The sequence below is a fragment of the Hemicordylus capensis genome, chromosome 7 (genome assembly GCF_027244095.1).
Source record: "Hemicordylus capensis ecotype Gifberg chromosome 7, rHemCap1.1.pri, whole genome shotgun sequence".
Taxonomy (NCBI): Eukaryota; Metazoa; Chordata; class Lepidosauria; order Squamata; family Cordylidae; genus Hemicordylus; species Hemicordylus capensis.
The window spans coordinates 9,427,240-9,443,466 of NC_069663.1; the positions used below are offsets into that span (position 1 = coordinate 9,427,240).

Sequence of the window (16,227 nt, forward strand, 5' to 3'; positions counted from 1 at the left end):
TTCAGTCAAAATAGCTTTATTTTGAAGTCACCCTTTCAATATGTACACAGTTCACTTTTGTGCAGGCTGAAGATATGCTGCTCATACAAATGGCCCTCCATTTTAGGTCTTAAGCTTCTTAAATGGCATATAAACCAACAAAGTCTAGCTACAGAAACACACCCATACAAGCAATATGGATTTCCTAACACCTAGTTTCAGCTGACATATAGCTTGACATCTGTACTTCATAGCTAATCTTGCTCTGAACAGTCCTTACTGCTTGAGACACTTTATTTTATCCTTGAAGTTTGTTAGAATGTCAAACTCTAGAAGTTCTTGCCCAATGTACAACTATCTCCGCTTTGCAATCAATACATTTAACTCACTAAGCTGACAATCTGAATTACTATGGGCATGAACCTCATTGGACAGAGTGGGACTTAACGAAGTAAATATACCAGCTTTATACTATAAACAAGTATGAGGAATTATGCAGACTTGCAAGACAGCAGGCAAAGATTGTCAACTCCTTACACTCTTCCTCTTCAAAGAAATTTTGTTTGCTACCTGTGAGCCACAGAAAATGGCAGTATTCCAGCTAAGAGGGCACAGACCAACTAAGTTACCACAGGGAGCCATACAAGTCACATTGTTGACTCAGCAGTACAAAACTTGGGTTTATTAGTAGCAACTATACAAGACACAAATGTGCCAGGATTTACATTTTTAAAAGTTACCCACCTGTAATTTCACACAGAAGTATTTGCAACCTATTTACAGAAATTCCCACCTGTGCTTTGAGCCTTTTTATTCCATCTCTCATCTGTAAGAGAAATTCAATTCTCGTATTGAGTAGCGTACTTTTAAACACTGGATTTTGAGTATTTCAGACTTCCTAGACTTAACTGCTCAATGATTTGAACAGATGCTAACATGCTCTGAAGGATGTGCAAAGTTATGGAACAAGCCATTTTCTTCCATCTTGACAGGAATCCATTGCCCAGAGCAAGTCCCTTTTTCTTTTTCACTTCTTGGAGACACTGCAGTCAAAGAGACCATAGTCTTGCCATAGTATTCTAAAAAAATAAAAAGATTTGTTGTAGAAGAAATCTAGATTAGAATAAAGACTAATAGTTAGTACAACAGCTATGCAAGTATTTGTGCTTTTTAGTTCCATAAACTGGATTTCAATTGAGTACTATTTATTTATCTATCAAATTTTTATATTGCCCAAAACAAGTTCTCTGGGCAGTCTACAAGACAATAAAAACCACCAATAAAAAGATTAAAACATTTCAGCAATTAAAATTTAAGAAGTTAACTATTAACTTTTTAAAATAGTATCTAATTAAAAGTTTGGGTGAACAAATGCATCTTGACTGCCCTTTTAAAAGTTGTAAGAGATGGGGAGGCTCTTATTTCAGCAGGAAGTGTGTTCCAAAGCCTCGGGGCAGCAATAGAGAAGGCCCGTCCCTGAGCTGCTGATGCCGGTGGCAACTGCAGACAAACCTACTCTTCCTCCAACATAAGTTTCTAAACCAAAAAAGGTGCAGAAGTCTATTCCGTTTCCCAATCTGAGAGGTACAAACTTACATTAGGACTGAAGGCAAGGCCCCTGATTGTGGAAGCTCTCTCGGTTCCATTTTTGGCATCTTCAGTCGATTTTATGGATTGCTAGAGGGAGATGGTTTGCATTTTAAAAACAGTATCATCTAGATATCAGACTGCATAGTATACTACACACATTCCAAGACAAGTTTTGTCCTAGCTTCTTAAGCTAGTGTGTACACACTACAGCTGCAACATTAAACATGTTTACTTGGAAGTAAATCCTAAATGAAGCAATCTGATTCCCAAGTAAAAACTGTCAGATTCAGGCTGCAAGTGTGACACAAGTTACTGCATATTTATTAGCAGAACTCGTGTTTGCTATTTTTAGTCAATATAAGGTATATAGCCTCATATCCATCTTCAGTTTTTCTAGTGCAGTTAAAGTTTAAGAGACGGATTGATGAAGTGTAGTCTTCGCTTTGAAATCATGGTTACAGCAACAAATTTCTGCATATCAAACCTTCAGGCATTGAAGATCAATAACTTGTCTGCAATTGATGAAAGCTGCTTCTTCCAAGCTCTCAATATCTGTAATATATTCTACATATTATGAAAGATCCTTGTACTATTTTACAGTTGTTTAAAACCCTTGTTTAATGTAGAAAATGCACTTGCTTCGGCTGCTGCTATGTAGCAGGAAAGATTTCTCTGTGTACAAGCTGTACAATTCTAAAAATGTTTAACAGCTTTTGCTAATCCGGCTCATTTTCCCCTCCCCTAAGTCAGCACAGCTACAGCCCACAGTCACTTAATTACCACCAGATTTTCTTCATCAGTGCTGGAGACCATATTCATGATTTCTATAAGACAGAAATAAAGCACGTAAAATGCGCTGTGTCTGAATAAAGGATTTTGGGGAACAGTTTGTTGCATTACACTTTGACAGATACTAAACATGAAGTTGTTTTGTTTTTTTTAAAATGAAACAGCCATTTGAATTAATCTTGCTTGAGTAAGACAGACAATGGAATATAGCCCCAGTTGAAATCTGAACAGCCAATTCCATCAAATAAAATTAGAAATTCTGTTAACATCTTAATGGGCCTGAGACGTTTCCAGCATCACTCGGCAATTCCATCTTGGCAGGTTTGCCACTAGGTTTCCAAATTTGAGAAGTATTAACTGTATTTGTTCATTTGAGAACATTAACCACCAGTGTTACTTTCAGAGCTGCACGAAGAGTTATTTACCTGCAGTACCTGATGATCCTTTTCATACTTACCTCAGAGTCCACGCTCTCCTTTTTCGGCTTCCCATCTTCATTTTCTTTGGATGATGTACACATTCTCAAACTGGCCGGCAAGACAATCTTATCTGCTCCAAAAGTTTTTGCTGCATTTGCTTTCGCTATTTCCAACAGTTCTCTCTTTTCTACAAAAAAGCAGCGAAGCATCTGATTAACCAAGATCCTCATTACCCAACTTGAGTCTAGAGACAGCACTCCTGCTAGTGCTGCAGCTTTCCCTCATCTTTTTTTAAGTATACAAATTATTCCACAGTAGTCCCCATTCTCAAGAGCCTCGAGATATATTGGAGTATCCTTTCAAACTGGTTGTGCTGCCCACTTGCTCCCAACAGACAGGACCAAGTGCAAATTAGAAGCAGCCCCATGGTGTCCTGTGAGCAAGCTTCTCCCAGTTCTGGGACTGTCTGGAAAAACTGCCAAGAAGGGAGGCGGGGTGTGTGTAATTTTTTGTAAACCAAAAAATGTTTACTAAACACTACCACTGAGAAAAAACTACAAACAAATGCAGCAACTGTAGACAAAACACAGGTTCCCCCAAGGGGGGGGGGGAGAGCAGCAAAACAGCATTCAGAGAAAACTGTCAATATAACAGTTTCAAATGGAAATCAAATATACCTCACCCATAAACTGAGGGTGGGTCGGATACCCCTCTGTACACTGGGGAGAGAGAAAGAACCCTGCATAGTAAGTACTACCACTGTTACTTTCTCCCCCAGAGGTATATCTGATTTCTGGGCTGAGAGCAGCCCCTTTCACTGTCTGGGATGAGGTGGCGAGCCAGGCGAAACAAAATGGATGGCCGAGAGCTTTCCCACCTCAATTCAGAGCTGCCCCCAAAAGGAATAGCTGGTGCCTGTGGAGCCAGAGGAACCACTGGGACGCTGGCATTAACTCTGTCCTGCAGGGGGGAACTCGCTTCCTCAACTCTGCTGCCACCAGGTCCCGGGCAGTCTTTCCCCACGAAAGGGAGCTGGTGACTGCCCAGGCAGGGCTAAGAGCTGCCCATGGGCTCGCGCGGGGCCCTGAGTGGGGTAGGCGGGCCAAGTGCCACTACTCACACGTAACCCATGAGCCAGGGAGCTGTGAAGATCCATGGCGACTGTATCTGCCTGAGGCATGCCTGGCTGTTCCGCTGGCAATGAAGAGCGCTCAATTGGCTCATCAGCTGACACGCCACGCTCCTCCTCTGCATCCAAGGAGGTGGCTCGAGAGGGCGCTGCTTCCTCTGAAGAAAGCTCAGAAGAGGCTTGCACCTGATATAGAGGCACCTGTAGATACTTCACACCTGGATTGGCAGCAGATTCCCCTTCAGAAACCACGGCAGGGGGGAAGCCTCGCTTGGGGCGAAACTGTGTTTCCACAGGCAGTGGAAGGCCCCTGCTGAGGTGAAGCTGTGGCATCTGTAGAGGCCATAAAAGCCAGATCGCTCCTTCGAGTACTGGCCTGTGCGCGCTGCCAGGCCTCGGGAGGCAACTTCATTTCAAGGCAGGCCCAACTGTGCCTTGTGAATGTAGTAGTCGCCTGTGAGAGCAAGGCATGAGGGCATTTATGGGCTGTTTGGTTGCAATCCCTTTTCCTTACACACACACTGCCTCTGTCCTAATCTGACCTTGACACTGCCTCCTGATCCTCAGACAGAGAGGGACTGAGTTCTGTGCACAGCATGACTTTCTTTGTTTGTTTGTTTGTTTGAATTTATATACCGCCTTTCATAAAAACAATCCCAAGGTGGAACGGAAATGTAGACCAAAGAGCAGGAAGAAAAATGGAAGTGATTTTTCCCTTTTTTAGGGGAACCAAGAAAATAATCCAGTATGAGTAAGAACCAGCTGGAATTTGAAGAGAAAAGGTAAAGGAGAAAAAATGAGGAAAATTGCAGCTCTTCCAAGGCCCTGCTCATGGGAGCAAGACAGGACCGGAACGAGGAGAAGCTTGCTCACAGGACACCATGGGGCTGCTACTAATTTACATCTGGTCCTGTCTGTTGGGAGCAAGTTGGCAGCACAACTCATTTGAAAGGATAGCTGCCTACACTGGGGGAGAACCGCAAATTCTTAGTCCTCCCTTTTATACAAGGGACACCGAGGCAGTGACTTCCCAAACCACATCTACAGATTCAGTGGCCAAGTTCAGATATGAACCTAGAATGATCACAATGACTCATTTAGTAAAAATTTTTACCCCACCCTTCCTCTGAGGAGCTGAGAGAGATACATGTGTGTCCCCCCTCCACACATACTTTTATCCTCACAACCAACCTGTGAGATGGGTTAAGCTGAGGCACTGACTGTCCCAAGATCACCCAGTAGGTTTTGTGGCTGAATAGCGATTTAATGTTGAGTCTCCAACACTCTAAGCATTACACAGCACCGGATCTCAATATAGGACTACATCCTATCTCCTCAAATCAGTGCTTTTCCAGATGAAGTACAGAAAGAACCTTACATTTTTGCTGTGCTTCCATCCCTTGACAGAGGAAATAGGCTTGCAACTCTTTAAATCTCTCTCTCTGTGTGTTACTTTCTACATCCTCCCTATATAAGTTGATGGATTGGAGGTACCTTTTTCAGTCAAGCGTAGAGGTGTTCTACTGCGAGATCTTGATCGCGAACGGCTTCTCCAGCTTCTGTAAGCCTCAGGATATATGGTTCTTCCAAACCCATAGTATCGTTGGTTCCTTGATTTGTTTGTTGAGTAAGACCTTCTGTAATACGATCTTCCAGGAGACCTGCTCCGTGATCTGTATCTGGGTGGAGAGCAATAGTATTTCCTGTGGTATCGAAGATGGTACCTTTCTCTGTATCTGTAGCTACGTGATCTTGACCGACTCCTGGAATAAGATCTTGAATATCTTCTGTACCTCCGAGAACAATTTCTTTTAGCATGTGATCTTGATCTGCTCCTAGACCTACTGCAGCTTGCTGAAGAAGCTGAAGTACTTGAACTAGATCTTGAACTGTAAGATGATCTACTAGATGATCTTGAGGAGTATTTCCTGCTGCAGCTGCTCCTTGAAGTTGAGCGAGATCTGGCTTGTGGTGAGCTCAAAGTCAGATCATCCATGAAGTTTGTCATCTCTTCTGTCTTTTTGTTAGATCCCTGCTTTTCACTATTTCTGGAACCTGTGTCTTCTGTTTTCTGCTGCCCTGTCTCCATCACTTCATTTGTTGTTGTTTTTTAAAGGCAGGGGAAGAGAAGATTTACTTACATTTCAGAGTAGTGAACTGTAACAATTACTAAATATTAAACATTTCTTAAATTTCTGGGTAAATTCAGAACAAAGGTTTTAAAAACCTTATGCCACAAAGTGTTCACGTAATATATTTCCAATCTGATTTGACATCCACTATGAAAGCTAGTTTCAAAGAGAAATGCCTTATTTCTGGCAATAAAATATTTATTTACAAAATATAATATATAGATGGAATGACAACTAACATTCAGGAACAGTGAAATCAGAACTTAAAGTTACTATGTATATAGCTGTAAGATACCCAACTGTAAAGAATACCAAGTATTTAGTGATCTGCTACTGTAGTATAGTGGCCATTTTACACACACTATACAAAGCCACCACCAAATCCATCCTAGGGTACAATCAACCCAATTTATCAAAATCCTTTTGTTCCCTCAACCTGCTGCTGTCTTTGTTATCCTGGGCCAATATTTCAATTTGGGTTTATCACAAGAAAAAAGTGATCACATTACTATACTAGTTCCCAAGAACCCTGTAAAAAAAAAAAATCGAATGGTCCAACTACAATCAGACAAGTCACTAAGAATTCAGGGCCTACTTATGCAGTCACTAAGCTGAGCCCTCCATACTCAATTTCCAATCACACGTAGAATTTCAGACAACTAATTAGATAGGGTGAAAGCATTTTAGATCCAAAGGCAGGATTGATAGTAGACACACTTCCCACAAAGAACTTACCACCAAGTGTTGAAGTGCTCCCATTCTGCTCAGGACTTCCATGGGCCTGCTGTGGGATCCTGTGCCAAACAGAATACACTGAAGCTTGAAGTCAATTCCAAAGCAATCACATTCTACAATTGCTTAGTAACTTCTTACAGTCTCTACCATACTCTCCAAGAATTAAAGCCTTTTTAAGAACCACCCAGCTATACTGCAAAGTTGCTGCTATTTAATATTACCACAGAGTGCTGAGAAAAAGCAGGCTTGTGCCTTCCTTAGACTTGGGGAGATGGTCTACAAGGGAATCACAGTTCATGAGAGCTGACATAACATACTAGGTAAGAGTAGGAGCACAGCCTTGAACTTAAGAGGTAGCCTTAGGCCCCGCCCCCACAACATGGAGCTAACACCACTTGCTTCCCTCCCAGGGCCATTGTACAGAAACTCTTCAGGTGACCAGTGGTCCCTCTAATTTTTTTCATCTCTGTGTGGAATGAGTTTTGTTCTAGGTGGCAGTATCAAGGCAGTATGTGCACACATGCATTCAGAGCAGGGCCTTCCTGATTCAACCTGAGCAGGATCTAAAATGAACTGAGCGGATATCCAAAAACTTGTGAGCAAGCACACATGCACACGCCTTAGAGGAAACAGTGCATGTGACCCACTAAAAACACACTTGAAATGTGTTGCATCTAGTCAACATCAAGCACTGTTAAACCTACTGATTCTGCTGAAGTGCTCAAGCACATGCTGAAGGCTGCAGTAGACACTTAATCCCATTTAAAATAATGAGGCTTATACTGAGCCAACAACATGTTGGATGGGACTAGACTGCGCTCCACAACCCACTGAATTCACCCAGGCTTGCTTTCCAGCAGGCATGAATAGGATTGAACCAGCACATCCTTTTCCTGCTGGGATCAAAAGCACTGTTGGAGGGACTGTTGTTCAGTGGTGGAGCACCCGCTTTCCATACAGAAGGTCCGAAGTTCAATCTCCAGTTAAAAGGAACTTGAGTAGGGCCAAGGAAGATCACTGCCCAAGAACAACAGTCATGATACCCCGACCATAAGGCAGCACCATCTGAACTCTGGCAAAATCCTGCTTTATAAATTATTCCATTTTTCAGTTGCTAAGCGTCTTCTGCCTTGCAGGAGAAGACTGTATTAGAGGGGTTTTTGTTACACACAAAATAGGCAGAGAAAGATAAATACAGTTTGAGGCATAGCAAGAGAATAAATAAAACCCTAGCATATTCTCAGCAGTTTCCCCACAACTAACTTACCACATTTACAGGTCTCCTTTCAGCCATAACATCACCTCCAAAGGCAGATTACAAAACAAACTAAACATAATTCATGGTCCCAAGCCCATAGTTCTGCCCCCCCCCCCATATAAGCAGAGATTGTTTGTTTTTAAACCAGTCGCGGTCTAACAGTGTTCTTTACAAATACTATATAATCAGTGTGCATAACACTTACGTAACACTTCATTGTAGCTAGAAAGAAGGATTAAGAGGATAAACCAAAGGCCATGCCAAAACAAAACACACACAAGGTCTTTTCTGAGGCAGGATTTGAAACAGAGCCATTAACAGGCAGCCATAAACAGCTAAGCAATTATCCCCACCCCATGAAAAGCATCAACTGCAGACAGTTTGGTGAAAGCAGTGTTTTAAATATTTTATTTACTTGAAGTTCTGAACAAGAATGGAATATAATACATCAGGTGTTCTCAAACTTGGCCAAAGGAGGAGGAGGATGGGAGGGGGCTGATCAACATCTGGGGACCCAAGTTTGAGAAGCTTTGTGTTACATAAGTTGACCCTGATCTACCTTGCAGATATGTTTTCCATCCCACACGGTAACAATGGGTAGTATTCAGGCTAAGTAATTATTACCAAACCCCACTGAAGTCAGTGAGGCAAGCAAGTAGTGACTTACTTAAGCCCTACTAATTTAGATGAGACATTATAACAAACTTAGCGGGGATTCTACCCAATATCTCCATCTCTTACTCTCCCCACCCCACCCCCCACTGATATGGGGCATTCTAGTTTCCCACTCAAGACAAGGGCTCTCAAACTTGGGTCCCCAGAATTATATACTGGTAATATGTATATACCAGTTTTCAACAAGAAGTTCCCAAAGCTGTTTACATAGATTATGTAAGCAAAACTGTTTAAATAAATAAATAGGGCTCCCTGTCCCGCAAGGGCTCAGCATCTAAAAAAGAAACCTAAGCTAGGGATGGAGAGAGCCAGTTGCTCTTCTCCCCCCCCCCTCAGAAGGAGAATCGCCACTTTAAAAAGGTTCCTCTTTGCTCAGTTATAGCAGGGGCAGATGATGCTGGACTACAACACCCATCATCCCCATCACAAAGGAAAGGCCAACTGGGGCTGAGAGTGATAAGCGTTGTACTACATCATCATCCGGGGAACAGTATTCCCTCTAACAGGGATCCCCAGATGTTGTTGACTACAACTCACATAATCCCCAGGCAAAAGCCATTGCAGCTGGGGATGCTGGGAGTTGTAGTCAGCAACATCCGGGAATCCCTGTTAGAGGAAACACCGCTGGGGTCCCAAGTTGGGGGGGGGGGGCTTGGTACCTTCTTTCCACCACCACCACCACCCCCCCGCAAAAAAAGCCTTTATTGGTCACGACAACCTTTCTCCACCCACCGTCGCCTCCTCTAATGAACCACAACCGCCCCCCCTTGCCAAGAAAATAATCCCAGACTTACTGGTAGCAAGCGGAGGGATCTGGGCTCAGGGGCAGCTCTGTGTCATTGGTCACCGCCATGGCGAGGCGAAGAACAAAAAAACACCACGCCGAGGACAACGAGGCGCCCAGAGACCTTTCCACTCGCGGAACCCACTCTCTTCGAGTCCCAAACGTGTGCCAAGAGCGGGTGAAGAGAGCGACTCGCTACGACGAGCGCGTAAATCCACTCCCAACGATGTCCCAGGAGCAACTGAATTGAACGGCAGCGCCGCAGAAGCTTCCAGAACCTCCTCCCGAGCGTACGGGCGGGCGACGCAACAATAACGGCACTGCGCAGCTGCAAGAGGTTGCTTTGGCAACCAGGAGAGGCCCGGCGGGGCTAGAGCGAGAACAATAAGGCGGACCCTACGTGATTTCAGGGTTGTCGTGCGCTGCTGCGCCATGCACAGTTCCCCGGCCGCGCCCTCGCGTTAGGAAGCGCGTGTGTGCCTCCATAAGGGCGGCTCCAGAGCGGGGGCTGTGGGAGAAGAAGAAGAGTTTGCTTTGCCTTGTTGTAGCAAGCATGGCGTGTCTCCTTTGTTAAACAGGGTCTGCTGTGGTTGCATGGAAGAATGGGAAACTACATGTCTAAGCACTGTAAGATATTCCCCTTAGGGAATAGGCCGCTCTGGGAAGAGCATCTGTTTGCAGAAGGTTCCCAGTTCCCTCACTGGCATCTCCAAGATGGGGCTGAGACTGAGAGCGACTCCTGCCTGCAACCTTGAAGAAGGCAGAAGCCGCTGCCAGTCTGGGTAGACAATACTGAGCTAGATGGCCCAAGAGTCTGATTCAGTATATGGCAGCTATAGTGCACCCCCACCCTTTCCCCCCTATTTCATTTGCAACAGTTACCGACATTCTCTTACCCTGCTCTTATTTTCTCAGACTTGAAGCCATCCCTTGCTCTGATTATAGTTTATGTTGACGGTTTCTATACTGCCTTTTGGTAAAATGATCCTCTAGGCAGCTTACAGCAAATTATACTAATGCAGTGGTAATGATACCGTACAATTTTAAAAAACATTTGAAAATCAAGTAATCTCATTTATTATGGTCGGTGACCAGCCATAAATATGAAAATATTTCTCTCGTGATGCAGTCATTGTTTATGTATGTCATTTCTCTAGTTTTGACTGTATTTTTAAGAATGGATGTCTTCTGTTGTACTGTACTGCCATATTCTTTTGCTAAAAAGTAAGTATATTTAATAAAGTTTATGTTTAAAAACTATTTTTGCTCTAGGAAAAATATATATATTTGATAAAGTTCATGTTAAAAAAAAAAAGAACAGTGGGCAAAATTGCAGGGCCGTGATACAATACTTTACACACACTTGAAGCCCTGGGTTGCATGATACCCTCCAGAAGTTAGGTCACAAGTTAGCCTCTGCAACACATTGGAAGGGAGGGGTAGGATTGATTGATTTAAGTGCCATCAAAGTGTTGATGACTCTTAGTGACCACACAGATAGTCCAGGCTGATCTGTCTTCAACTTGGCCTCTAAGGTCTCTCAGTGGTGCATTCATTGCTGTCGTAATCAAGTCCTTCCACCTTGCTGCTGGTCGTCCTCTTCTTCTCCTTCCTTCAACTTTTCCCAGCATTATGGACTTCTCAAGGGAGCTGGGTTTTCGCATAATGTGTCCGAAATATGATAGTTTGAGCCTGTTTATTTCTGCCTCAAGTGGAAATTCTGGGATTGATTTGTTCTATAGTCCAGTGGTTTGTTTTCCTGGCTGTCCATGGTATCCTCAAAAGTCTTCTCCAGCACCAAAGTTCAAAGGCTTCAATGCTTTTTCTATCTTGCTTCTTTAAAGCAAGAAAAGTGTCACAGGAAAAACCATTGTCCCAACTATTCTAATCTTTGTAGGTGTAGACATCTAAATATCCTTTCCAAGGCCTTCATTGCAACTCTGCCGAGTGCTAGTCGGCGGCATTTCTTGACTGCTGGTTCCTTTACTGTTGATGGTCAATCATAAAAGGAAGAAGCTATCCACCACTTCAATGTCTTCATTATCAATTCTGAGGCTGGTTGCTGCCTGTACCCATTGTCATTAGGGGAAGGATGACGATGCTAATTAAATAATAATAAAATCATCATCATCATCATCTCACTCTTCCTACCAATTCGGAAATCAGGGTAACTTCTTGTGACAAGGTCTTTAGTCCCATGTTGCAGCAGTGGGGGCAAAGCAGAGGAGGAGAAATGATGGTGAGAGTAGTTTATCACAAGTCACCTTTAGAGGCGCAGCAGGGAAATGCTTGACTAACAAGCAGAAGGTTGCCGGTTCAGATCCCCGCTGGTATGTTACTCAGACTATGGAAACACCTATATCAGGAAGCAGTGATATAGGAAGATGCTGAAAGGCATCATCATACTTCACAGGAGAAGGCAATGGTAAACCCCTCCTGTATTCTACCAAAAGAAAACCACATGGCTCTGTGGGTGCCAGGAGTCGAAATCGACTTGACGGCACACTTTACTTTATCACAACCCTGCTGTAATGTCTAATAGTAGAGACGAGTTAGCATGCGGCTTACCATATTTACCCGAATCGAAGATTACTCAATTTAAGATTACTTCCTTAAAAAGTAGTGGTTAAATACAGGTTATACCTGAATTCACTTGAAAGGAATAGAACACTGTATTTAAGATGATCTCCTGATTTCTTATATATATTTTTAAACCAGGTAAATACAGTATCTTGTAACATAAAAGGTAAAGTGTGCCGTCGAGTCGGTGTCAACTCCTGGCGCCCACAGAGCCCTGTGGTTGTCTTTGGTAGGATATAGGAGGAGTTGACCATTGCTTCCTCCGGTACAGGATGAGATGATGCCCATCAGCATCTTCCTATATCGCTGCTGCCCGAAAAAGGTTTTTCCCATAGTCTGGGGAACATAGCAGCGGAGATTCAAACCAGCCACCTCTGGCTTGATGATCAAGTCATTTCCTGCTGCTCCCACGTTAATATCATTTATTATATTTTCCCTGCCCTTCAGAATACATGGTTCCCCCACCATTTCATCGTCACAACAACCCTGCAAAGTAAATTAGATAACCTACCTCAGGTTGAAAGAATGTGACTGGCCCAAGTCAACCAGTGAGTTTCACCAGTATGTGGAGATTTGAACCTGGGCCTCCCTAATCCCAGTGGGCTACATGACAAGGTTGTTGTAAGCCTTTAGGTAATTCTCCCCCCCCCACTCCCCAAATTATGGATATAATAACCTTTCAGCACCCCTCCTCTCCCTTCCATTCTGCAAATAGTATGAGGACAATACTGTTGTGGGTTTATTTATTTATTTGATTTCTATACCGACCTTCCAAAAATGGCTCAAGGCGGTTTATTTCTTCCCTTCTCCTAGCGCATGACCCACCTGCAGGGCAAATTTTTAAAAGTTATTTTAACATGCACATTTTCCCCCACCCAAGAATTAGGGTCGAAAAGGTGATTTTTTAAAACAACAACAACATCAAAAGCTTTTTTGCTTCTGGGGGCGGGAGAAAGAACATGATCCTGCAAATTCACTGCAACTGCAAAGTAACAAGCCCTGGAATCTGGATTTCTATATGGGCTCCCATGAGCGGTGGTCTCTTTCATCCCTCTCGCGAGGGAGATCTGGTATCAAAGACCACCGACCCATCCCCAACAATGCCATCTGCCAACCAAAGGAGCTGCAGCAGCCTAGCCTTCTTCCGGGCTGACAGCGCATGCCTGAACTTTTCCCCTTCGCGCGCGCAAGTACCAGGACACTGGCAGCGGCTCTCTCGTCGCGGCGCCGTCAGTGTGCGTGTTACCAACGCAGCCTGCTCCCCGCAAGTCCCCACACCGCTCCCATTAATGCGCCTGCGCGATGCAAGACGCTCCTGGCGACTACTGTGTCGGCCCTCTCAGCATCCGGGTCCCTAAGCCAGAGGCCTCTTTGTTTACTTTGCTGAGAGGGGCGGGGTTGGCGTCGCTGAAAGGAGCCAGACTGCGGAGCGAGCCGGTTGCCTCAAGAAAGAGCTTGTAGGGGTAAGTGGGGAGGGGGTTGCTCCCCATCCCATAATCCCTCGCGGGAGGGGTCTGTGTGCCCAAGAAAGGGCCCACTAGGCCCGGCGGCCTAGCTGTGACCAGCCCCCCCCGCCGCCTCCTCCCTTAGTAACCGTTATTATTCCGAGTTGGCTCTTTCTGGAGAGTTTCTTCCCCAATATTTTTTTCGCAAGAGCAAGCCAGGAGAATCTCCAGGATTACTTTCAATAGTTACCTAGAGATGGAGGCCGATTCTTGGAGATTCCAGGCCAGGCTTGAAAGGTGGACAACCCAGCAGTCGTTGGCTAACGTGGGTGTGGCCAGAAGGGTGCCATGCTGGTCAATTCGAAGTATGTCGAGCAGTGTTCCCTCTAACAGGGATTCCCAGATGCTGTCGACTACAACTCCCAGAATCCCCAGCTGCAGGGGCATAACTACTATTAGACAAGTGGAGGTGGCTGCCTGGGGGCCCCCATGCCTCAAGGGGCCCCCTAGAGGCACGTCACATGAGGCAAGTCACATGACTATATATTGTGAAGTGTGTGTGTATCAGCGAGGGGCCCCATTTTAAAATTTTGTCTCTGGGCCCACTCCAGCCTTGTTACGCCCCTGCCCAGCTGCAGTGGCTGTTGCTTGGGGATTATGGGAACATCATCTGGGATTCCCTGTTAGAGGGAACACTGATGTTGAGCCAGCAGTAAGCCCAATAAGACACCCTAGAGCCAGTGTTCCCTGTTACGGATCCCCAGATATTGTTGACTACAACTCCCATAATCCCCTGCCAAAGGCCATTGCAGATGGGAGTTATAGTCAATATCTGGAAATCCCTGTTAGAAGGAACACTGCCTAGAGCAGGCCTGCTCAATTTAGCCCCCCCCACCTGTGTTTGGACTACAACTCCCATAATCTCCAGTCACAGTGGCTAATAGCCAGGGATTATGGGTGTTGTAGACCAACATGAGCAGGAGGGCCAAAGTTGAGTAGCCCTGGCTTAGAGCAGTGTTTCCTCTAACAGGGATTCCCAGATGTTGACTACAACTCCCATAATCCCGAAGCAAAAGCCGTTGCAGCTGGTGATTCTGGGAGTTGTAGTCAAAAACATCTGGGAATCCCTGTTAGAGGAAACACTGCTTGGAGTCTGTGAAATGAGCCCTGTTTTGAGTTGGTCAATCCATACATCAGATAGCAAGGGTCTTCCTCTTAACATAAGAACAGCTCTGCCCATCTAGTCCAGCACCCTGTTTCCCACAGTGGCCCATCAGATGCCTCTGGGAAACCCACAGGCTAGAGGTGAGGGCAGGCCCTCTCTCCTGGGCTCTTTCCAGATTACACGCTGTTCAGCAATAAAATGGTTCAGCTTGGCAGGATCGTTTTGAAAACGTAAATAGCTTGCACAATCCTCCTACAACAGGGAAGATATAGCTGCTTTTATTTTTTGTGACACACACACAACGTTGTAGGACTAAAACGCAAGGATAAAATACGAAAGAAGGCAGCAGGAATGTGAACGGCACCTTTGCTGACAGCACAGGGACTGCTATGTCAAAACACAGGCAGTACGGAAGCACACTTAGTGGATGGTAGTGACACTGTTGTAGCTGGTAACCTGAAAAGCGCCCTGCTCCTGCTGCCCTGCAACTGAAGGCCTTGCCTCTTGGGCTGGAGGTGGCCTATAGGCCTCAGACTAGTAGCCTTTATTTACTTACTTATTTATTTAATAATTTTCTGTGCTGCCCCATAGGCAAGTCCCTGTGTGGTTCACAATCTAAAAACACAATTAAAACATTAACACAATTAAAACAGTTTTTAAAAACAGATTAAAACTAAAAGCCTGTCCAAACAGGTATGTTTTCAAGTCATTCTTAAAAATATCCAGAGGAGGTGAAAATCTAATTTTATTAGGAAGTGTGTTCCAAAGTCCCAGGGCAGCCCTAGAAAAGGCCCAGTTTCGAGTCTGCACCAACCAAGCTGGTGGCAACTACAACCGGACCTCCCCAGATGATCATTACGCAGCAGGATTCATGAAGAAGAAGGCGTTCTCTTAAGTACCTTGGACCTTAGCTTTAAATACCTTGAACAATTGATAGACTTGTCCTTCATGAATTTGTCCAAGCTCTTCTTAAAGCCATCCAGGCTGGTGGCTGTCATCACATCTGGTGGCACAGAATTCCATAAGTTAATTATGCATTGTGTGAAAAAGTACTTCCTTTTTTTGGTCCTAAATTTCCTAGCCATCCATTTCGTCTTCCATTTCACTTTTGTCATCTTTATTATCTATTTGTTTATTTGATTTCTATACCAGTTTTCATTAAAATATCTCCATGCAGTATAATTACAATATAATTAAAACAATGTACAGTTAAAAAACAAAAGTACAGATATTAAATATAAAAGTATCATCCCTATTTAAAAGTTTGAAAACCTACATAGAACGGTAATGCACGAAACACAAAGCAGCAGTAGTAAAAAAAAACAATATCTGGGTAAAGAGCTATGTCTTTACTTCTTTCCTAAAAACTGTCATGGAGACTGAGGAGCAGATGTTAGTGGGCAGCACTAAGGCCATTATGGATAGAGCCAGCATGGTATAGTGGTTAGAGTGCCGGACTGGGACCGGGGAGACCCGAGTTCAAATCCCCATTCAGCCATGATACTTGCTGGGTGACTCTGGGCCAGTCACTTCTCTCTCAGCCTAGC

At 44.3% G+C, this 16,227-nt stretch overlaps 2 protein-coding genes across 6 annotated transcripts in view; one reads left to right on the forward strand and one right to left on the reverse strand.

The window, feature by feature from the left end:
• Window positions 1–13,831, reverse strand: RSRP1 (arginine and serine rich protein 1). Of its 5 annotated transcripts, none has more exons than XR_008310871.1 (7): window positions 13,766–13,784; window positions 6,774–6,832; window positions 5,401–5,997; window positions 2,816–2,964; window positions 2,054–2,121; window positions 1,576–1,656; window positions 1–1,058 (listed from the first exon to the last, which is right to left on the reverse strand). XR_008310871.1 is itself a non-coding variant. In XM_053268400.1 (7 exons), exons 4-7 carry the CDS (start codon window positions 5,993–5,995, stop codon window positions 1,029–1,031), a joined length of 855 nt encoding a protein of 284 aa, XP_053124375.1. In that variant the 5' UTR covers window positions 5,996–5,997; window positions 6,774–6,832; window positions 12,839–12,895; window positions 13,766–13,831; the 3' UTR covers window positions 1–1,028. The 5 variants fall into 5 exon arrangements, 3 of the variants coding, with proteins under 3 accessions (XP_053124375.1, XP_053124372.1, XP_053124374.1); XM_053268400.1 differs by lacking the exon at window positions 2,054–2,121 and adding an exon at window positions 12,839–12,895 and having other exon boundaries at window positions 13,766–13,831; XR_008310870.1 differs by having other exon boundaries at window positions 1,576–2,121.
• Window positions 13,280–16,227, forward strand: part of TMEM50A (transmembrane protein 50A) — a 19,261-nt gene continuing 16,313 nt past the window's right edge. The window contains exon 1 of the mRNA XM_053268402.1: window positions 13,280–13,533. The gene's annotated coding sequence lies outside the window, so the exon portion shown is untranslated. The remainder of the gene's footprint in view (window positions 13,534–16,227) is intronic.